At 39.6% G+C, this 20,594-nt stretch overlaps 1 protein-coding gene across 3 annotated transcripts in view; it reads right to left on the reverse strand.

Annotated features, from left to right (window-relative positions):
* Cped1 (cadherin like and PC-esterase domain containing 1) overlaps positions 1-20,594 on the reverse strand; it is a 344,939-nt gene that overhangs the window by 305,492 nt on the left and 18,853 nt on the right. For all 3 annotated transcript variants that reach the window (XM_017797109.2, XM_017797108.2, XM_029561504.1), the window contains exon 2: positions 7,056-7,239. In XM_017797109.2, the coding sequence (XP_017652598.1) occupies positions 7,056-7,239 (184 nt within the window). The remainder of the gene's footprint in view (positions 1-7,055; positions 7,240-20,594) is intronic.

The raw sequence follows: 20,594 nt of genomic DNA on the forward strand, positions 1-20,594 counted from the left end.
AGTGCACCACATGTGTGCAATGCCTGTGGAGGTCAGAAGAGGGCATCAGATCCCTTGAAACTGGAGTTAGGATGATTGTTAGTTGCCATGTGGGTACAGGGAACTGAACCCAGTTCCTCTGCAAGAGCAGTCAGTGCTCTTAACCATTGAACTATCTCTCCAGTCCAGATCTCTTAAAATTATGAATAATAAAGAAAATTAGGAACATGTTTTCTATTATTAAGGTTAAATTAAGAAACATCTGTAGATTAAGATCTGAAGATGAGCGTGTTAAACATCAAAAGATTAATGTTAAAGATCTGAAGATGGAGTTCTATACAAACTTGAGAAACAGTTTTTGACAAGGAGCCACTAAACAAATATTCAAACTTAGATAAAATTTCAAATGATACTCATATACTTTGGACCATTTTAAGAGGACGAATGAATATAAATAAAAATATAGGGCTGGGCAGGTTAGCACACACCTTTAATCCCAGCACTTGAGAGGCAAAGATAGGTGGATCTCTGTGAAATCAAGGCTATCCTGGTCCACATAGTGAGTTCCAGGCCAGCTGGGGCTACAGGGAGCCCCTTTCTCAAAAAAAAAAAAAAAAAAAAACTAGAACACACACACCACACACCTATGTGAAGTAAAATATATAACTTGTTAAACAATCTCATGCCTATAATCCCAGCAATCAGGAGGCTAAGGAAAGATGTTTGATGCAAGTCTGAGTAAGAAAGAAAAGAAAGGAAGGGAAAAAAGGAAAGAAAATGGAAGGGAGGGAGGGAGACAAAGACAAAACAGAGAAGGAAGTAGTTTTCTTTCTTTCAATGTATCTTTGTATTATTTTTGTATATAAGCAGTGACTTGTATTTCTCATTACATAAGCTGTGTCTTTCATCTGTGTTTCCTAAGCACACATTGGGATAAATTACATTAAGAGAGAAAATGCTGTGAAAGCCTTATTCAAAATACCATTCTCCTGGGCCTGGAAAGATGGCTCAGAGGTTAAGAGCACTGGCTGCTCTTGCAGAGGACCCAGGTTCAGTTGCCTGCACACCAGTGCCAGGGGATCTGATGCCTTCTTCTGGCCTCCACGGGCATTGTACAACATGGCTGCACTTATATACATGCAGACAGAGCACTCATTCATATAGAATAAACAAATTTTAAAAATATCATTCTTCTTTAACATGACGTTGAGTTTCATGCAAATACAAATGCGGAGCAGTATTTATTATAGTTTTACCTGCAGCCTTTCATAGTGATGTCTTTACTGTGGTCTACTATAATATTAAACTCCAGCTCTTTATGGAAGTTTCTATATGACATCCACTTTGCTTGCAATATAAATTGTTTCCCTGGCCTTTGATCAATTATATCTTAATATTGTCTACTTAATATTCCTTTTCTGTGAATAAAATACACTAAGCTTATTACAATTAACAAACACTGCCACATACAGAAACATATTTTAACAATGAAAACATAATTTAAAATTAATATTTCTTATTTTTTGAGACAAAGTGTCCTTGTAGCAGCAGCTGGCCTGGAACTTTCTATGTAGACCAGGCTGGCCTCTATTTCACAGAGATCTACCTGCCTCTACCTCCCAAGTGCTGGGATTAAAGGCCTGTGCCACCATGCCTGTCTTTAAATTTAATATTCCTCTTTAAAAAATTGTTTTTTTATATGCCACCTGGTCCTGTGGGAAGCTGATGGAGGAACTGTACTGTTCCCTTCTTCCTGAGAGTAAAATTTTCAGTTGTCACTCTAGTTCTTTGGTAGTTCAATGGCAAAGCTAAGCCCAAATTATTGGAGCTAAGAAAGAATATCCAGGCTGAGTCCCAATTTATTTTGGTAATTGCGATATTCTATTTTGGTAATTCTATTTTGGCAATTGTGATTTTTTTTTAATTGAAAACCACTAGATTATTTCTGAATAAAGTTTGCTGTAGTTAAAAAAAAAATCTCAAACCTAGGGTCTAATTATCAGCTTACTATGGGATCCAGTTACATCCATTTATCCATCTAGAGACAGAGGTGAGAAAACTTCTCCAAAAAGCAAAATAATATAAATACTAGGGTTTATGACCATATAATGTCTATTGCAACTAATCAACCCTGTTGTAGCCAAATATAATATGAAAATAAAGGAGTGAGATTTTGTTCCAATAAAGCTTTATTTACAAAAAGAGGCACTGGGCCAGATTTAGCCAACCTTGGCAGGAAAATCAGTAAAGGCTTTGGCTTTTTTATTTCTTCTGAAAGCATTCCATACAAAAAACTCCAAGTACAAACACAAGAACAATTTGGAACCGCAAATGTGACTCCCACTTGTAGTTCTGAGAGTAGATTTGGATGTTGTTTCTCACATGGACCGTAACAGAGATTTAAAAGAACAGATGTATTTAAAGTAGAAAAAGTGCTAAATACGCACTACTCTTCACACACACAGAAATAATTCTGATCAGTGATAAAATCGACTGAGTCAGAGTCTCTTGGGCCAAATTTTGCATGGATTGTACAATAATGTATAGTGTTTAAAATATTTGAAACTTCTACCCTCTTTTAGTCTGCTATGCACTTGAAGCAGTGACTTACTAAATGGCACCTACACGGCAAGATGAGAGTGACTTGGTATCTGTCATCTTTAGAGAATTATATGTTCTCATGAATGCAAGGACATAAGAGCTATCTTTCAAAAGCAAGGGATTGGAAGGTCATGAAAGCATGACATTTTGTAGGCTTATCTCTAAAAGGACAAGTGTCCTTGTACTGTGCTCAAAACCAGTTTAAAGATAAAATAATGACTATAAACACCTATACTGTTAAATCATAAGGAGTACAAAGGCATAGCAGCAAGCAGACTTTGGGGTAGTTTCATTTCTAAAGTCAATCCTAAAAATCATTGCTCCTTGAACCAATCCTCCATCCCTTAGATCAGTGTCCCCAACCTGGGCTGCAAATAAGAATTGCTAATATCTTTTTTACCAAATAAAATTCTGGACCCCGTTTCAAAACAACCGAGTGAGATAAAATGTTGACTTGACTTTCATTTGCCTCTTCTCAGACTTCTGATTGGGTTGGAGAAAGTGATTAAGTCCATTTCACATAGTACTTAAAAGTAAATATCACAACTGCTTTAACAGAGAACCAGGGCTTACAGCTAAAATCACTTCTGTACATATATTCCTAGTTCGTCATTTTTTCCTCATAGAATCATCAACTTCTCTTAGGCTCCTAGAGAGAAATTAACCCCAGGGGATGGACAAATCTATAATGTTCACATTCCAGTTCAGGACCTGAGCCCATCATTTTCTTTGAAAAGGTATTTACTAAGAAGTAGGTTTTTAAAAAAATATGTATTTTATTATCTTCATTTTACATGTATGAGAGTTTTGCCTACATGTATGTAAGTGCACCTGTGCTGTGGAATGTTTGAGGAGCTTAGAAGAAGGTGCTAGATCCCCGGGAACTGGAGCTGGGAATTGAACCCAGGTCCTCTGCAAGAGTAGCCAGGGCTCTTAACCACTGAGCCATCTCTCTAGCCCCAATTTTTTAAAGAGCTACTCTACCAGTATAGAGTCTATTTATAGTAGAATATTATCTGTCTGGTCTCTGATCTTTTTACATTTTTTTCTAGTTTTTATTCTTTTTGTCCTCCAAAGACTTTTAAAAATGACTCCAAGCTGTGAAAAGGCCCCATGTGCTTTAAAGGACAGGACCAAAGGAGGTCACCCAATGCCTGGGGTGAAGTTAGGATAGAAGAGCAGATAGAAATGAAAAAAATGTAAAGGAAAATATGTCTTATATTTATGTCCCTTTGTCTCCGAAGGCATTTTATCAATACATCAACTCTGTACCTGAGTCCTCTGTTAGCATTGGTGGGAACATCTACTTTGATTTTTCTTTTCTGAGATGGGATTTCTCTACCTAGTCCTGGCTGGCCTGGAACTCCCTATGTAGACCAGGCTGTTCTAGAACTCACAAAGATCCACCTGCTCCTTCCTCCCAAGTTTTGGGATCAAGGACGTGAGCCACTGTGCCCAGCCCTAGTTTGGCTTTAATGTCCTATTTTCAGATTGTAGGTTAGTAATGGGCAGAAAGTGCAATGGTAAAAATCAGGCAGGACAGGGCTCCAGATCTCCCTGAGTTATTTCCACTCCCCCAGGCTGCTCAGCTTGGTGAGCGTAAGTTTATAGGAGTCGAAGTAGCTTCCCCCACTGTGGATAAAAACAGTACAATAACAAGGGGGCAGACATGTGAGAACCAAAAAAAGATAGTGTAACAATTATATTTGGAGAGTATATTTTTATATCATGTATATTTAAAATATAATTTGTAGGTTAAATCAGTAACCATAGAAAATAAGCTGTGATTTTCTTATTGTTTTCTGCCTATATGATACATGTTACTTTAGGATCTCAGAGCTGTCTTATTTCAGGTATTCTAGGCACAGTGTTCCACAGTACAAAAAACAAAAAATCAAATTTAAAAAACGAAATCAATTTTCCATACTTAACGATATTGTGAAATGCAACCCTTCCTTGAGGCCTGTCCTGGAATAACAGCGTATGATACAGAGCAAAAGAATGCCAAGAAAAAGCTAGAAAAATGGTTTTAAAGCTGTGGGAACGTGGAAGGGGAACTGAATCAGCATCCACCCTGACAAATGCTGGTAACTCTGCAGTTACCACCGGCAGCCACTGGGCTCACTGGCTTCTCTGGCTGCCTGAGGCTACAGACTTCAAGCTGCCTTTGCACTTTTGTGCTAGTTGGAAGCCACAAAGTAATTCTTATTATATGTCAAACTGACCCACAGACAACAAGGGAAAGAGGTGACATAATCCGTCTGTTTTGCAGCTGGAGAAATTCAAAATGGGAATGAAGGTAAAATGCACAGATACTCCATATTGTATTCCTACTAAGTCAGGCGTGGCATCGAGAGCTAGAGACATATAAGCATTGTAGATCACAGTGGGCATGTCATCAGGAACACTTTGGCTGGTGACATGGCAGAATGGGGTGGTAATAAAATCATCCAGTTCAGTGAGGGATGAGAGAAACACTAAACATTTTATATTTTTCTTTACATCAATCTTTATTATAATGGGTGGATTTTGATGACATCACTTATGAATGTTCTGGAACTTTAGGTTGGCCCCTTTAATTGAACCAAACTCAACAAAACTATGAGGTTTGCTAACTTTGTTTTTTGCTTTTATTAACATTCCCGAGCTTACACATTCCTTTTTGTCTTATTTACATTCAGAAGCTTGGTGGTTTAGATTTCTATACCATTCCTGAAGGGCAGAGACCAGTAAGGGATGTTCACAAAGACTTGCGCTACAAACAATACTGTGAACACCTTCAGACCTCTCAACAAACATCTTCTTGGTTCTATTCCCTGAGAAGTTTACTAGTCAAGTGTGCTAAGTATCCCCTCAACCTTCTTGGAAACGCCTTTCCCACTTTATCTCACCAGCACAAGCCAGCAAAAAGACCCATTATAATAGTGGCAAAGTTGTAACAGAAAGTATTGGCACAGGTTTGACTCCTCTCCCAAAGCAAACTACCATGGAGAACAAATTCAGATAGCTTCTTTCCCTTTTCCATATGAAAAAAAGGAAAATAGATGTGCACTCAAACTTTCGTATTTGTGGGCTCCACATCCACAAATTCAAACAGCTAGGGATTAAACATATATTTTAACAACTGCATGTGCTTTAAATAGGAATAGTTTTTCTTGTCATTATTCCGTGAATAATGCTGTATGCATGACAATTATGTGTGTTATATTTACATTGTATTAGGTATTATAAATGATCCAGAAATGATTCAAAGTATGTGAGAGGCTATATGAGGATTATTTGCAAAGACTGCATTATTTTGTTGAAGGGATTTTGGTATCTACAGGGAGCCCTGGAACCGATCCCCTGTGGGCACTGAGGGATGGCTGTGTTCCATAAAGAGGAAAATGTGGCTGACTTCTGCTGAATTGATGGTCTGCCTCATCGTGACTCCCATGAGTTCAGCACAGAAAAATGAGCTTCGAGAGACTGAGGAGGGGGACAAAGAGAGAAGAGGAGTAAGTGTGGTACTCAAGGCTACCCATCCATCCTTCCCTCCCATCATAGTGGGCTACTTCTTCTCAGAAAGACTCAGTGTCCTCTTGTGGTATGTGAAGAGAATTCACATTTCTCAGTCTTAGGGCAGTTAGGGAGTGGCAGAATGTCAAATAAGGTTATGAGCACAGAGTTTAGCACAGAGCCTGTCTTATGGTTGCTTGCTCGAGAAGTGTTAGTTCTTACTGTTTTTTCCCTTTCAGTCCTTATCATCATCTATGCAATTTTCTTTTTAAATAACTTATTTAAAATTTGTCTCTGAGAGACAAATACATACATAGCAGCTAACAACCATCTCTAACTCCAGTTTCCAGGGCATCTGACGCTATCTTCTGACCTCTGCAGGCATTGCATGACACAAGTGTACTTACATACATGCAGGAAAAACACCCATACACATAAAAAAATAAGTAAAATATTTTAAAAATTTGTCTCTTATTTTTCCCTTTAAATGATAGAAATGAAAATACTTGATGAGTAATGGTGTATATAATCAATATCCTTACTTTTTTCATATTTAGAGCCATCTGTGAATCCCTTTTCAACTGGATTCTCAAAACAATTTCCAGCACATTGTACTTGCAGTCAAATGAAGTAGCAATTTTCTTAAAATATGGAGCAGTTTGTGTGCTGGGCAGAATATGTATTCAGGTTCATAAACATAAACATTTTTAATGTGGCATTTAAACATGAACTATGTAACTCCAAAATGCTATAAAAACAAACAAAATAATTTCAGGAATAAAGAGATCTAACTAAAGAAAAATTGCAAAAAGGCAGCAAGGAAGAACCAAGAAGCAAAGTGTCTATGATACGAGATATTTGATCATGGATAAAAACTTGTTTCGTAAAATTGCTTTAGAGGAAGACAATAAATAACATATTTAGAACTTGTTCACATTATATGTCAAGAGCCTTTGAGAGTTACTTATTATTCTGACCTTGTTCCAGCAGCTCCAAGCCTGGGCCAGCACCGAGCCTTTCTTCCACAATGACAACAGTGTAGCCATGCTGAGCAAGAACGTGCTGGAGGAGCTGAAGCTTTGCTCTGATGGAGGAAGGGGGACCGTACAGTATGGCCCTTCTCCTGTGACTGCCAAAGTGTGTCTCAATCGCTGCTTCAATCTAAAAAGAGAAAGAAGGCACAGACAGCCAAGGCAAAGCATCAGTACATTTTTATTCAAGGGCATCATCAACGCCTATCAAGGCCATTCAGAAAGTTAGAAATGAAGCCCAACTACTCAGCACAACTCTCTGTTCACTGACAAGGACAAAGACCTCACATGCAAGGACTGAAGGTGCGCTGAATTGCTCTCACTGGTGTAGAAAAAATGAATACTTAAAAACATAGGGGTCCTTGGGGAAAACTGCTGCCTAAAAAGATAAGGCAGCTGAAACCACAAATTAACAGTAATGACTGTCATCAAAAGAGTTCCAACTGTTTAATCACATTTAGGTAGATACAGCAGAGGAAGCAGACTCAAGAGGACAGGTTCTGTGCTGGAAGCATCGTCATAAAGGGGTAGAGCTGAAAGGCATCAGTACTATCTGTGATGCCTAATACTGAGTGTCAGCTTGACAGGATCTAGAATCACCTAGAACACAAACTTGTGGGCACCTATATGAGGAAGTTTCTAGATTGGTTGATTGGGGTGGGAAGACTATTCCATTGTCCTCTCTCTCTGCTTCCTGACTATGGCTGCCTTGCGCTCCTGGTGCCATGCCTTCCCCACCATGGTAGACTGTACACTCAAACTGCAAGCCAAAATAAGGTGATTTTGTTTGGTATTTGTTGCAGCAATGAGAAAAGTAATGGATACACTGCTATTTTCTCAGTTGGGGTAGAACAAAACTTTAATGCATTTGAGTGAGCCAGGATGAGTCTTCAAGTGTGAGACGATCAATAATATGGAGTTTCATAATTCTTGGTTCTTCCCACAGTAGTTTATTACTCTCCCATATAAATATTCCTCTTTCTCACTAAAGTGCTTGGAAGTCCATGAATAAATGGAATTTTGAATACACAAGTAAAGAGCCTGAAATTTAAATTCATTGTAAGGCTTAATGACATATATTGAATATTTTTCTGAAACTCAAGAACAAGCCTTGATAAGTGAAGATGGCTTATTACCAGGAGTGATGAGAATGGATAGTGGTCAGGCAAGAGAGATGAGAGGCCAAAGAGGAGGAGGTAAAGGGGAGGGTGGAGGAAGAAAAGTGGGAATTCAAAAAAACAAACCCCTTCTAATGGTAGTTATCTATCAGCTTTTCCCCTAGTGAGTCTAAAGTATAACATGTCCCATGACTTCCAGCATTTAAGTTTAATTGATGTGTCCATTAACTGAGTGAATTAATCTCACTTCCTTTATTTAAAGATTATTTATTTATTTATTTATAGTCTTTTTGAGACAGGGTCTCCCTGTAGCCCCTATCTAGCCTAGAACTTGCTATGTAGACCACGCTGGCCTCAGTCTCAAAGAGATCTTCCTGCTTCTGCCTCCCGAGTACTGGGATTAAAGGTGAGTACCACCATGCCTGGCTTGCTTTTTATTTTTAATTATCTGTATGTGTGCATGTCTGTGTGTGGGTATGTGCGTGCATGTTTGGGTGCCTGTGGAGGCCAGAAGAAAGCACTGAATTTCCAAGAGCTGGAGTTATAGGAGATTATGAGCAACTCAATGTGGATGCTGAGAAGCAAACCCCAGTCCTCTGCAAGTACTGTTGACCACTCAGGCCTCTCTCCAGCTTCCAATTCCACTTCTTTTCAGCCTCACAAAGCTGTTAGAATCTGATTTCTGTCTCTTGTCATTTATAATTATTTCCACTCTGGTCTTTATAATCTTCTGTGCTTTTGGCTTATAACTCCTTCATCTTCATCTTCTGTTCATCCCTCTATCAAACACCGAGCCATCCTGACATTCAGATCTTATCTCTCTTGGAAAATTTTTTTATTGAGATATATATTTCCATTAGAATTTATGAAAGAATTTTACATCTCCCCCCATGTCAGTTCTTTATGAGTGAGGTCTATCTTGTTGGTTTATTTCTAATGTCTATCCGAATACACAATGCACGATGTGATTAACAAGTGAGGTACTTAGTAAATTAATGAAGTGCAGTACTGAATCAAAATCTTTAAAGGTACTTACAGAAAGAAGAAACAGACTTAGCTGGGCATGATTGTACACACCTGTAATCCCGGCACTCAGGAGGCTGAGGAAAGAGCATCAAGAGTTCCAGCCCAACCCGGGCTACATAATGAGACAATGCAACAGTACATGTGAAAAAGAGAAGGAACAACAGCAGGAGGAGGAAGAGAAGGAGGAAGAGTGATAGGAAGAAGAGGAGGAGAAGGAGGGGGAGGAGGAAGAGAAGGAATGGCAGGAGGAATAGGAGGAGGAGGAGGAAGAGGAAGAGGAGGAGGAGGAGGAGGAGGAGGAGGAAGGGGAATAGGAGGGGGAGAAGAAAAGACAGTTTGGACTACAAACTACTGCTACCTGCAAATATATAGAGCAAGCAGAATAGAAACTCTAGAGCCAAGCTATTAGAATCCAGTCACTAGCACTATTCAGGTCTTTGACAATGTCTTTTTCCTGAGAGTGCTATGAGGGTTAAGAGTTAAGACATATAAAGTGCTTAGAACCGCTTTCCACATAAGAAGTTCTGTGTCTGTGTTTTTAAAACAATAATAATATATCATAAAGAGGAAGAAGTCATAAAAAAACATTTTGAGTTTGAGCTCAGTGTAGAACATACATTTCTTATGAATGAATCTGAAAGCAACAGAACACTAATCACTTTTAGTACTAATCATAATTACTTTAGGAAAACATGTTTGAGTAGCTATTTTCCCATGCTAAAGAATATTATATTTTATTAGTGAGAAAACTATTTAAACTCAAGATTTTACCCAGCAAATGTAACTAAACGGTAAACTTTTAGGTAGAGTCTGGAACTGAACACTAGCTGTGCCTTTCTGCTGGGGATTATAGGGAGTGAGCAGCCCTCAGGGGCCAAAGGAAACAAACAGGCATTTAGGTGAAAGGGAGGACACATGCTTGCTTCCAAATATACCAGGGCCACTCCAGTGAAATACAAGGATCCAGAATCCCTTCTCTCATTATTTTCCTTCCTAACCACAGGATGCTCCTGTTTATTCCAGCTGGCTCAAGCGCAGCAGGGATTTTACATGAGCAGAGAGTACTTAAAACCCTTCAGCTATTTTAATTTTGAAAGTTACTACCCCTCATTTTTTCTCTGTCTCTCAACCAAGATCAATTTAAGCAAGAAACATGTAACTTTTACCACTATACCTTATATTGGGCATTTTTTTGCATATTTTTATTGAAGTTTTGTGTATTTCATATACAACATCTTAATCATCTTTATATTCCTTCCCCATTGGCACCCCCCACACACTGAATTTCATGCATTCTGTCATTTGGGTTAAGGCCTATCAAGTCAAGTTAGTATCCCCTGATGTCCTTCAGTACAAGTTCATCAACTGGGGTCTAGTCAGCCTATCTAGAGTCCCTCCCTTAAAGAAGATCAGCTCTTCTTCACCTAGCAGTAATCAGCTGCCCATATATTGGGCATATTTTAAATACTGTAGAATTACTGCTCATGTTTTGTAATAATCTTTATAACTTAGATCAAAATTTTAAATCATTTCTGAGACTATAGAGAGCAAATAGGAAATAAGCTTCTCATTAAAATTATGTTGTATTATCCTGTAATACAAACTGCCCTTGTCCTTGTAATATTTATAACACACTATATCAGCAGAGTGGCCCAATACCAAAGGGCAAGAACAGTTTTAGCTGGTCTGATGACAGGTGCACATACTGCGTAAGTGAAATAAAAACTATGTGAACAATTATGTCAAGCACACCAGCAAAAGCAGGATTATCAACTGTGATTAACAGTGCTTTGGGAAGTAAGAGCTTGTGATTACTCTAGTAGTTTCAAAGGTGTATTTTTAGTGGAAGAATACATTTAGCCACTGTTCATCACTGCAACGTTCCTTGAGGCTTGCAACCCTGCTGACCAGAATTTAGAAAAGACCGAGTATTCAGACTATAAACCCCTGAATTATTTACATTTCTCTTTTAGTGAGAGATTTGCAAAGTTCATCCTCAGAAACTACTTTGCTAGGCTACATGAGAGCCCATTTATAGCGGAGCACATTATCTTTACTGGAAAGGCTTCAAAGTCTGAAATCTTTATATCACCTGAGATAAAGCAAAGCTAGAATATTGTAATAAAGCACTGGGAGTGTTTGATGGAGTGACATAGAGACATAGAGTGAGATGAAAGATGAATTGATCATCAAAATTATGACTTCAATTCTGGCTCTGCCACTTGCTTACTCTACATACTGGGGCAAGTTTTTTTAATCTGTTCGCATCAGAGTTTTTTCATATGTTTAGCTGAAGGAACAAATCCCAACTCATGAGCTTATATTGGAAATTAGATGAATTTTTATATGACAATGTCCAACACAATGTTCCACTAACTGATCCTAAAATATACAAAAAAGTTTCATTATAGTATTGTATTGTAACCATCCTTTTGTATTAGGAGGTCTCTAAGTTAAAAAGGTTTGGTCTCTGCCATAAAAAGCATTTTTGCAATAAACTGCATTTATATATCATTTATTTATTGTGTGTGCTTGCAGCAAATTACTATTTGTTTTCTTAATGATCTGCTTTAGTTTTTAAAATTTATTACTATTTTTTATCTTAATTTTGTATATACTTTTATTGAACTGCTGTGTATTTCATATACAACATCTTAATCATCTTTATACCCCCTTCCCCATCAACACCCTCCCATAGACCCCCCACTGGATTTCATGCATTCTGTCATTATGTTAAGGCCTATCGAGTCATTAGTGTCCCCAGACATCTTCCAGTGCAAGTTCATCCACTAGTTCAGCCTATCTAGAGTTCCTCCCTTAAAGAAGATCAGTTTTTCCTCACCTAGCAATAATCAGCTGCCCAATAGTTCTTCAACTAAGGTTGGGGTGCTGCCCATTTCCACAGGTGTGGTCTGTGCTGGGTGTTGGTCTGTTTCAGTTTCCATGGGTCTTGTGCATGCTGTCACCATTGCTGTAGGTTCATATGAGCAAGGTCCCAGGAGCCGGTAAGACTCTGTTTCCATATGGTCATGCACCTCCTCCCTGGCTCTTACAATCCCCCCACCGCCCCTTCTGCATCAGTGTTTGCCTGCATGTATGAATGAGCACCATGTGCATGCCAGGTGCTCTCAGAGTCCAGAAGAGAGCATGAGATCCCCTGGAACTGGAGTTATTGATGACTGTGAGCCGCCATATGGATGCTGGGAGCTTAACTCAGGTACTTTGCAGGAGCAGAAAGTGCTCTTGATCACAGCCACCTCTCCAGCCCTGGCACATTGATTTCTAAAACAATCAGGCACTACTAAAACATTCACCTTAAGGTGTGGGCACCATTTCTTCTTCCATTGTTTCCACTTTTAGCGTTTCTTTCCTATAAGTAATCCTTCCCCTCCCTCCCTCCCTCCCTCCCTTTCTTTCATTTTTCATGCCATGCTTTTAAATTTTTTATTTATATATTGCCTGAAAATTCCATACATGTATTCTACGTATTTCGATCATATCCATGCCCTCATATCCATGCCCTACACCAACTTCTCCCAGACCCAGTCTACAGTCTCCTTCCAACTCTGTATCTTTTCTTTTTCCTTCATAACCCACTGAGTCCAGCTAAAGCTGCCCATATGCATCCAAGTATAGGGCAACCTTCTAGATGCCACATCCTTGAGGAAAACTGACTCTTCCTCCCCTTGTACCCATCAATTGCTAATAGTGTTCAGGTTGGGGTAGGCTTCATGACTCCTCTCCAATCCATGCTGGAATGTTGCCTGGCTTGATCTTGTGCAGGTAGCCACAGCTGCTGCATGTTCATGAGTGCAAAAGCTATGTCATGTCCAGAAGACCCCATTTCACAATGGTCCTCTCTGACCTCTTGCTCTTATACCCTTTCCACTCCCTCTTGCACTATATTCTTTGAACTTGTGGGTAGGGGTTGTATAGATGTTCCATTTGTGGTAGAGCACTCCACAATCAGTTATTCTCTATTCTTTGACTAGTTGAGAGTCTGTGTTAATCATCATCCACTGAAGTAGGAAGCTTCTCTTAAAAGGGGTGAGAGTTGCACTAATCTATGCACATAAAGGTAAGTATTTAGAAGGTAGTTTGGTGCTATGTTTATTTAGCAAAATAACAGTGCTAGGATGCTCCCCTAGGGCACAGAGGGTAATCATACTTATTAAACAAATATTCATTTATTTATTTGTTTACTTATTATGTTCACTGCCTACCCCATACATCAGAAGGGAAACATGTGTCTGTTATGTTTGCTTTTGTTTTTCTGACCTCAGCACAGTAATTGGCATAAAAGAAGCAAATAATAAATATGTTTTAAATGAACGCATTCAAACATTTTTTCTTCAATATCTAAGAATCTGTTATAAACAAGAACATGGAGTGTTGGTAGTGGAAAGTACTTAAAATTTATGTTGAGGAACATCCGGTAATAGGGTTTTGGATAGCAGCAATAATGGCAAAAATGAGTTTAGTATTTGAAAAACATAGGAATTTACAGTAAAACACTGAGTAAGGAAAAACATTGTTATGGTGTGATATTTCTCAGTTACCTCTCAAGTCTTCACCAGGACTTACACAAAATCAAGAAATATAGCTCTTTAAAATATTGTAGGGCTGAAAAAATAAAACTTTCTTTTTTCCACATGACAGAAAGATTTTTTTGTGGATTTATTAGAGTAACCGAGTATTTATGAGATCTTCCGATGCTCAAATACAAATCATATCAAGGGTTTTGAATGTGTGTCATAGCTGACTAAAAGTTAAATTGCCTTTCTAGTCCAGACTTTTGGCATTTAAAAAAATATTACAGAGTTCTATCATAGTGAATTATGTTTTAATTTTTCCACTGTAAGAATAAAATACAGATTCTTTTCCACTCAGTGAAATATACACTTGTTTTAAAGAATGCAGGAAATAAAATGGGAGGGATTTTTTTCAGGATACATGTCAAACTTTGTTTTTACTTAAAAATCTTCTTATAATTGCAAGACAGTAAGACCCAACATGTTCCTGAGCTTGCCAGGGGAGCCTCTTAAGAGCTCTGGGGAAGTAAGATGGTTCAGTGGGTAGAGGTACTTGCTGCACAGACCTAACCATATGAGTTTGGTCACTAGCACCCATGAAAGGAGAGAACTGACTTCGCAAAGCTATCCTCTGACCTTGACACACACTCTGTGGCATATGCATGCCCATCCCCATGTCATATACACACTAATAACAATGAATACAATTTAAGAACATTGCCTCTTAAATGAAATTCAGTGACTCTTTGACTACATCTTACATCAGGATCCAAGTAAATCTGAAGCCATCATTGAATGGCCACACACTTCTGAGAGCTAAGCACCATTTGATTGTTCTCCTAAATTGCATTTTGGGGTATCTCAACTCTCAGCACTTAAGAGCTGACAAGTTTGTTCATCTGTGATTCTGTGTAAGTTCTGAGCCAATAACAAACAAAAGCAAAAAGGTTTCAATATTGAGTCAGAAAGCTTTTCATCACTGTGATGAAATACCTGAGAGGACTAACTAAAGAGGAAAAAATGTTTATTCTGGCTCAAGGTTTCAATACAAGGTCAGCCATTTGTTAGGACTCTGGTGAGCAGAACACTACGATGGGAGCACATGACAGAGCGCACCTTAAGGAGGTAAGGCACCACAGGAAATAAGAAAGGGCCTTGCCTCTGCCTTCACAGAACAGAGTCAGTCACAGAAAATAGACATAAACAAGTAGCTATAACTATGCTAAGCCAAGGAATCCCAGAGTAGAGGATGCAATAGAAACACCTCTCCTCTCCTCTCTCACTCTCTCTCTCTCTCTCTCTCTCTCTCTCTCTCTCTCTCTCTCTCTCTCTCTCTCTCTCTCTCTCTCTCTCTCTCTCTCTCTCTCTCTCTCTCTCTCTCTCTCTCTCTCTCTCTCTCTCTCTCTCTCTCTCTCTCTCTCTCTCTCTCTCTCTCTCTCTCTCTCTCTCTCTCTCTCTATGAGAAGGAATCCCAGAGTAGAGGACGCAATAGACACCTCTCCTCTCCTCTCTCTCTCTCTCTCTCTCTCTCTCTCTCTCTCTCTCTCTCTCTCTCTCTCTTCCCCCTGCTCCTTTTTCCTCATTCATTTCTTCATTCATTCATTTACCTATTTTATATTTTTCAAGTACCTTCTACAGGGCAGGCATGGCGCTCATGTCTGGGGCATGCAACAATGAAAGGCCCTCGTAAGGTTCCAGCTCCCACTGAGTGTGTTCATCAATGAGCAATCCATGGAATAAGTAACATGACTTCCAGTGGAGACAGGAATCCTAGTCTGCTAAGGAATGACTCAGGAAGGTCCTCTTTAGGGTGGGTGCTACTGCTTGTGTGTACTGTAAATATGTCATGTGAAAGAAAATGAAGAAAAAGACAGCTATTCAAAGCAGAAAGGAGATGAGAAAATAAATGAAGTCAAAAAGCCCTTGAAAGTAAGTACCATAGACACTTTACTGTGAGTAGCAAATAGTGTCAGGCGGGAATGGCTGGAAATGCTGGGTTTTAAAAGAAGAGCAACACAGCATCATGATCATATTAAGCAGTTGTAGGAAACCTAAACCTAAGAAGTCAAGAATACCTGGTAAGTTCATACTAATTAACTGTACAGGCAGATCCAACTCTGGTGAGCTTCCACTAAAAGCCATAGCAAAGGGGCGGGGGGTGATGAGGAACACTCTGGAGTTAGTATGAGTAGAAGAAGGTGTTTTTCTTGTTTTACTTTTTTTCTGGGAGAATGGGTATCCAGATAGGGTTCTAGATGGCCAGACAGACTTTTACTATCTAAACACAAGCCTATAATGTGTAAGAAACAGTGTTAAAAACTATGGAAGCATAGGCAGGAACCTCCTTGACTAAGCAGGAAGAAGCAAGACTGAGACCTGGGCTAAGGAGTCATATGACCATATGGGGAAGCCTGGGACAGAACTGTGAGGTCTGAGTTATAAGCTCAAACCTGTGGAGCCAGGCTTGATGTAGAAAAAGCAAGAGGAGGCAGCTATAGGATGGTCAAATCACATTCCAGGATTCAAAGAAGAGTTCAGGTTAAAAGCTTTGCTGTGAAGACATTCAATAAACACCAAAGGTATGTCCAAACCTACCCTCTAGAATAAAGGAGCACACTAGAGGGAGGAACAGCAGACAGAGCAGGACCTGATTGCCTACACAGATATTTGTTGGTAAGTGATACAAGTTGTCTCTGCCCACAGGGAACATCTGAAACACTAATAGAAAACATAGTATGATTTTTGCTTATAAGGAAAGGCTTCACCTCTATAAAATATTAAGCACAATATCTGCAGATAATGTTTAAGGTTTTCCAGGTCACTCTACTTTCAAAGCTTTGGAACATTCTGGCGCTTGTCTTCAAGGGGCCCACACTATGGAGCTGCTGTAAACGAAGGAAGAAGGCTGGATGGAGTGGAGAGGAGCAAACTGCAAGACAGCAAGGAAATACCAAAGGACAAAACAGCCTCTCAGCCTCAGACTCCAGCAAGTGCCCAGCTGTGCTCTGCCAGCTTCATGTCTGTGTGCCACCCATTCGTCTTGTGGACTAACTCTCACACATGGATCTTGGAGTCAAGGATAGATTTTTTAAAAAAAAAAATCAAGCACTCGGGAGGCAGAGGCAGGCGAATCTCTGTGAGTTCAAGGCCAGCCTGGTTTACATAGTTCAAGGACAGCTGGGGCTACAGGGAGACCCTGCTTCAAAAAGACAAAAAAAAAAGAAAGAAAAAAAGAAAAGAAAATCAAGAATACAAAAACCGCAGTTTCTCCCCCACCCTTTTCTGGGGGTCCAGTTGTGAGCACTGGCCTACCCTGGCTCTACCTTGCTTCTGGCACCCCATCTCTGTTCCTGCTGAGATGGGCCTCCCTTCCAGCCAGCAATGAAGAGCCTATCCTATCTCTCTTCTATGCTTCTCTTGGATTTCCCCTTTTCTTGAGCTGTTTTGAAAGTAATAGAAAGCCTGTTTTCTTTGCCTCCTTTGGAAGTTTTCCTCAGGCTAATCCAAGACCGCTTGCCTTGAGACGCCACCCACCATGCACAGCTGTGGGCCATCAGTTTGCTGCTTACTAGAACATTGCAGACATAACAAAGCCCTAGCTGAGATGATAAAACACAGCAATAGCCAGGAGATGCTGGTCAGAGAGCTTCCTTCACGACATCTTTAGGAATAAATTTAATGTTGAAATGAGGCGATCTGGAGGGAATACATTTGGCTCATTTGAAGTTACTTTCTACTTTGGAGCAAATGAAAATCATTCCTTTCCGGACCATCCAAGTTCAGTCTCTCCCACTCCCCTTTGTCTTTTTTCTCTACATTCTAGTCCGTTCTTTGCGCCACTCCTTCTTAGAACTCGCAGAAAACACTGCAGGAAGAGGAAGTCATTTTCTTTGCTGCCCCAAGCCCTTCGTCTCACTGGCTGACGTTAAGATCAATGCTCTTTCAGCTGCTCTAGAGGATCCTTTTCGCCTCTGTCCTCTGAGTCTCCAGTGTCAGCACTCCTTACAACACATCTTCCGTATAAAGAAAACGCGGAACTGACATCCACCCTCATGAAATAACAAGGCAAGGACAAGAAGAAAGCTTGTTCTTTTGAAATATGTTAAAATAATAGCAAGTCTCTGTCCCTGATGACTAAACAAGGAGTTAATTCAGCAACTCAGTCTTAAAATAGCAAGTTCCTACAAAGTGAGAGGAACAGAAAAGAAAGAGGGTTGGGGCCATTACCACAACAATATCAGTACCTAAGCACCAGCAGTAGCCAAACATTTTCACAGAATCTGAATTGGAGGCTTTTCCAGCAACATTCCAAACCCTACTGAGCTGCCCTCTCCTTCCCAGGCCCCACTCCCTGTCTTTTCTGTAAGCCCCATTCGAGGTGCTCCCTCTCCTCATTGGCCACTGAGCAGTATCACCTTCCATATTTCCACTCATGCCACTTTAAGGATCAAAGGAGACTCACAGAATTTCTATGAAATCCTGCAAAAACGTATAGCTTTTCACAAATGTAAAGCTACATTAAATAGAGGCTCTCAAATAACAGAAACTCCTGAAATAGTAAAAAAATTCAATAAAAACTTAAAAGATGTTTTAATGATGGGATTCGTAGTCTGTCAAATTATAACAGGATAAGAAAAAAAGTGGTTTAGATATTAACAAATAATCAATGGATCACCATCTTTATCATTCTGTAGTAAAAAAAAATCCTGTTAGACTAAAGCATATCATTGGGAAACAAGAAGATGGTCATTAATGTACATACATTATATTCATTATGTGTGAACGCATATATAATGAATACAATTCTTAGATTTGAAGGCTAGACAAAAATAGGCAATAAATTAAGTCCATAGTTAAATATGCTTTAATTTTAAATTTTCTTAAAATTATTTGTAAGTAAATTCACACATCATGATATAAAAAGCCATTTATTGAACATTGCATTCCCTGTTTATGACTTAGAAAACATGGTTGTTATGACTTAGAAAAGATGTTTATCATTGACTAATCTTGGGACCTTCCCACAGTATTAACTATTCAGTTCCTGAGTCCCCCAGTTTACGTGTTCATTTCAGTTCTCTTTCTACATTCCTAATTACAAAGCTAGCTGCCCATCTTCTCACCACCCATTCTGCTTATATCCCCAACTGCCCTCATCTGCCTGCTGTCCTGTCTGCCTGTCACCTCCGTGGTGGGTCACCATGCAAGAACGTGTGGCAGCCAGCCTGGAATCTCTTTCTGGCATCAGAGTACAATGTTCTCCGGGCAGAATCCAGCCTAGGGAAGCACCTGCCGGATATGAGTATAGAATTCAGGCACTGATTAGGGGATTGAGAGATTCTCTGTCCACTGTCTAACCCATCCTCATATTTAAGCCCTCAGTGAGAGGAGTACGGGCTCTTAAGACTATGTTACTATGGTCAAACCCATTCAGATTGCATCTCTGGCCTCTGGCTCTTCTTGCCCTCCCTCTCTCCCTTAGCACCCACTAACAGTTTATCTGGATCTAGATTCTCCCTGAAAATCCAGGGCTCCATGAACTGCAGAGATGGTTAAGGGTGATCAATACACATACTCCATACAGGTGTCCCTGTCTCTCTGGAGCAGCTGAGGTCAGCTCATTTCTTGTTGAATGCCAGGCTGCACGATAGAGGAACATACCTGACAAACCCAGAAAAATCCTTATCTCACCCACACAGGAGCCAAAGTGGTACTAAAGATGGGAGAAAGTGTGCTAAGTGTTCAAGAAACACAACCCTCATGAAAGACGAAAACTGAGTTTCCTTAACAAGCTTTGCCACATGCTCTGTTTTCTACCTTCTCCTGAACAACCCCAGGGTCCTTCTCATTCTACTGCCTCCTCATCTTATCCTTTCAGTTTGTTGGCCATTGCTGATATACAATTGACTCTTCTTGGAGATGACTGGGTAACATTTCTCCCAGGCTGATTGAGACCTAAGAAGCCTCTCTCTCCTGCTTCTCCTCTGAAAATCCCATGTATCCTCACCCATTCCTGCTCATACTGCCAGATGCTACTGCGTCACCCCTGCATACACTCAAGATAGTCTTAGAGCATCCAAATTGCAGACTCATTTAGAAGGCCAAGGTATTAGATGGCCAATTCCTTGCTTCCAGAATCATCACCAGACAGGGAATGGCAATATCTAATGATCTTAGAATGTAAATGCTAATCAACTCATACTGATACCAAATTTTCAAGTACTTCCCTCTAAGGGGCAAGCTATTACATTACAGCTTTTGACTTTCATCTGCGGTTGGCAAGAGAAACAAGTTCTTTTCCTAGAGGATGGATTTTAAAGGATCCAGTAGAAACCATCCCTTCTAACCGGACAGATTGTTTTAGAGTTCTCAACCAAGCAGGAGGTGAGAATGTCTTTTAAGTAGAGGAGGACCTGGGAGGGGAGGTTAAACACTGCTGAGGATAGCAGAGTTCAAGAATCTAATTGGAAGTACAAAGGACTGTTGGCCACTATGGGAAATTCTGTACCGGATACAAAACATAAACTGATACTCATCCCCACTCATCCTTTCATCTAGCATGATATGCACTAGGATGGATGTAAACATGATCTCTCCCTGACCTACTTTTCAGCAACTTCTTGAAATGTTTTGTTTTAATGCTAGACTTCATAGAATTTGGTCACATTGTGATAAAACCTTAAGGTTTTGCTATTTAAGGTTTTGCTAAGAATGCACTTAGGAACATACGTAATGAGACATGCTCCCATTTTTATTACAGATAAAAGAAATTCCTTTTAAGATGTCACTGTTTTATATTAAAATAGGTA

This window comes from Nannospalax galili, unplaced genomic scaffold, assembly GCF_000622305.1.
Source record: "Nannospalax galili isolate Female #2095 unplaced genomic scaffold, S.galili_v1.0 scaffold413, whole genome shotgun sequence".
Classification (NCBI taxonomy): Eukaryota; Metazoa; Chordata; class Mammalia; order Rodentia; family Spalacidae; genus Nannospalax; species Nannospalax galili.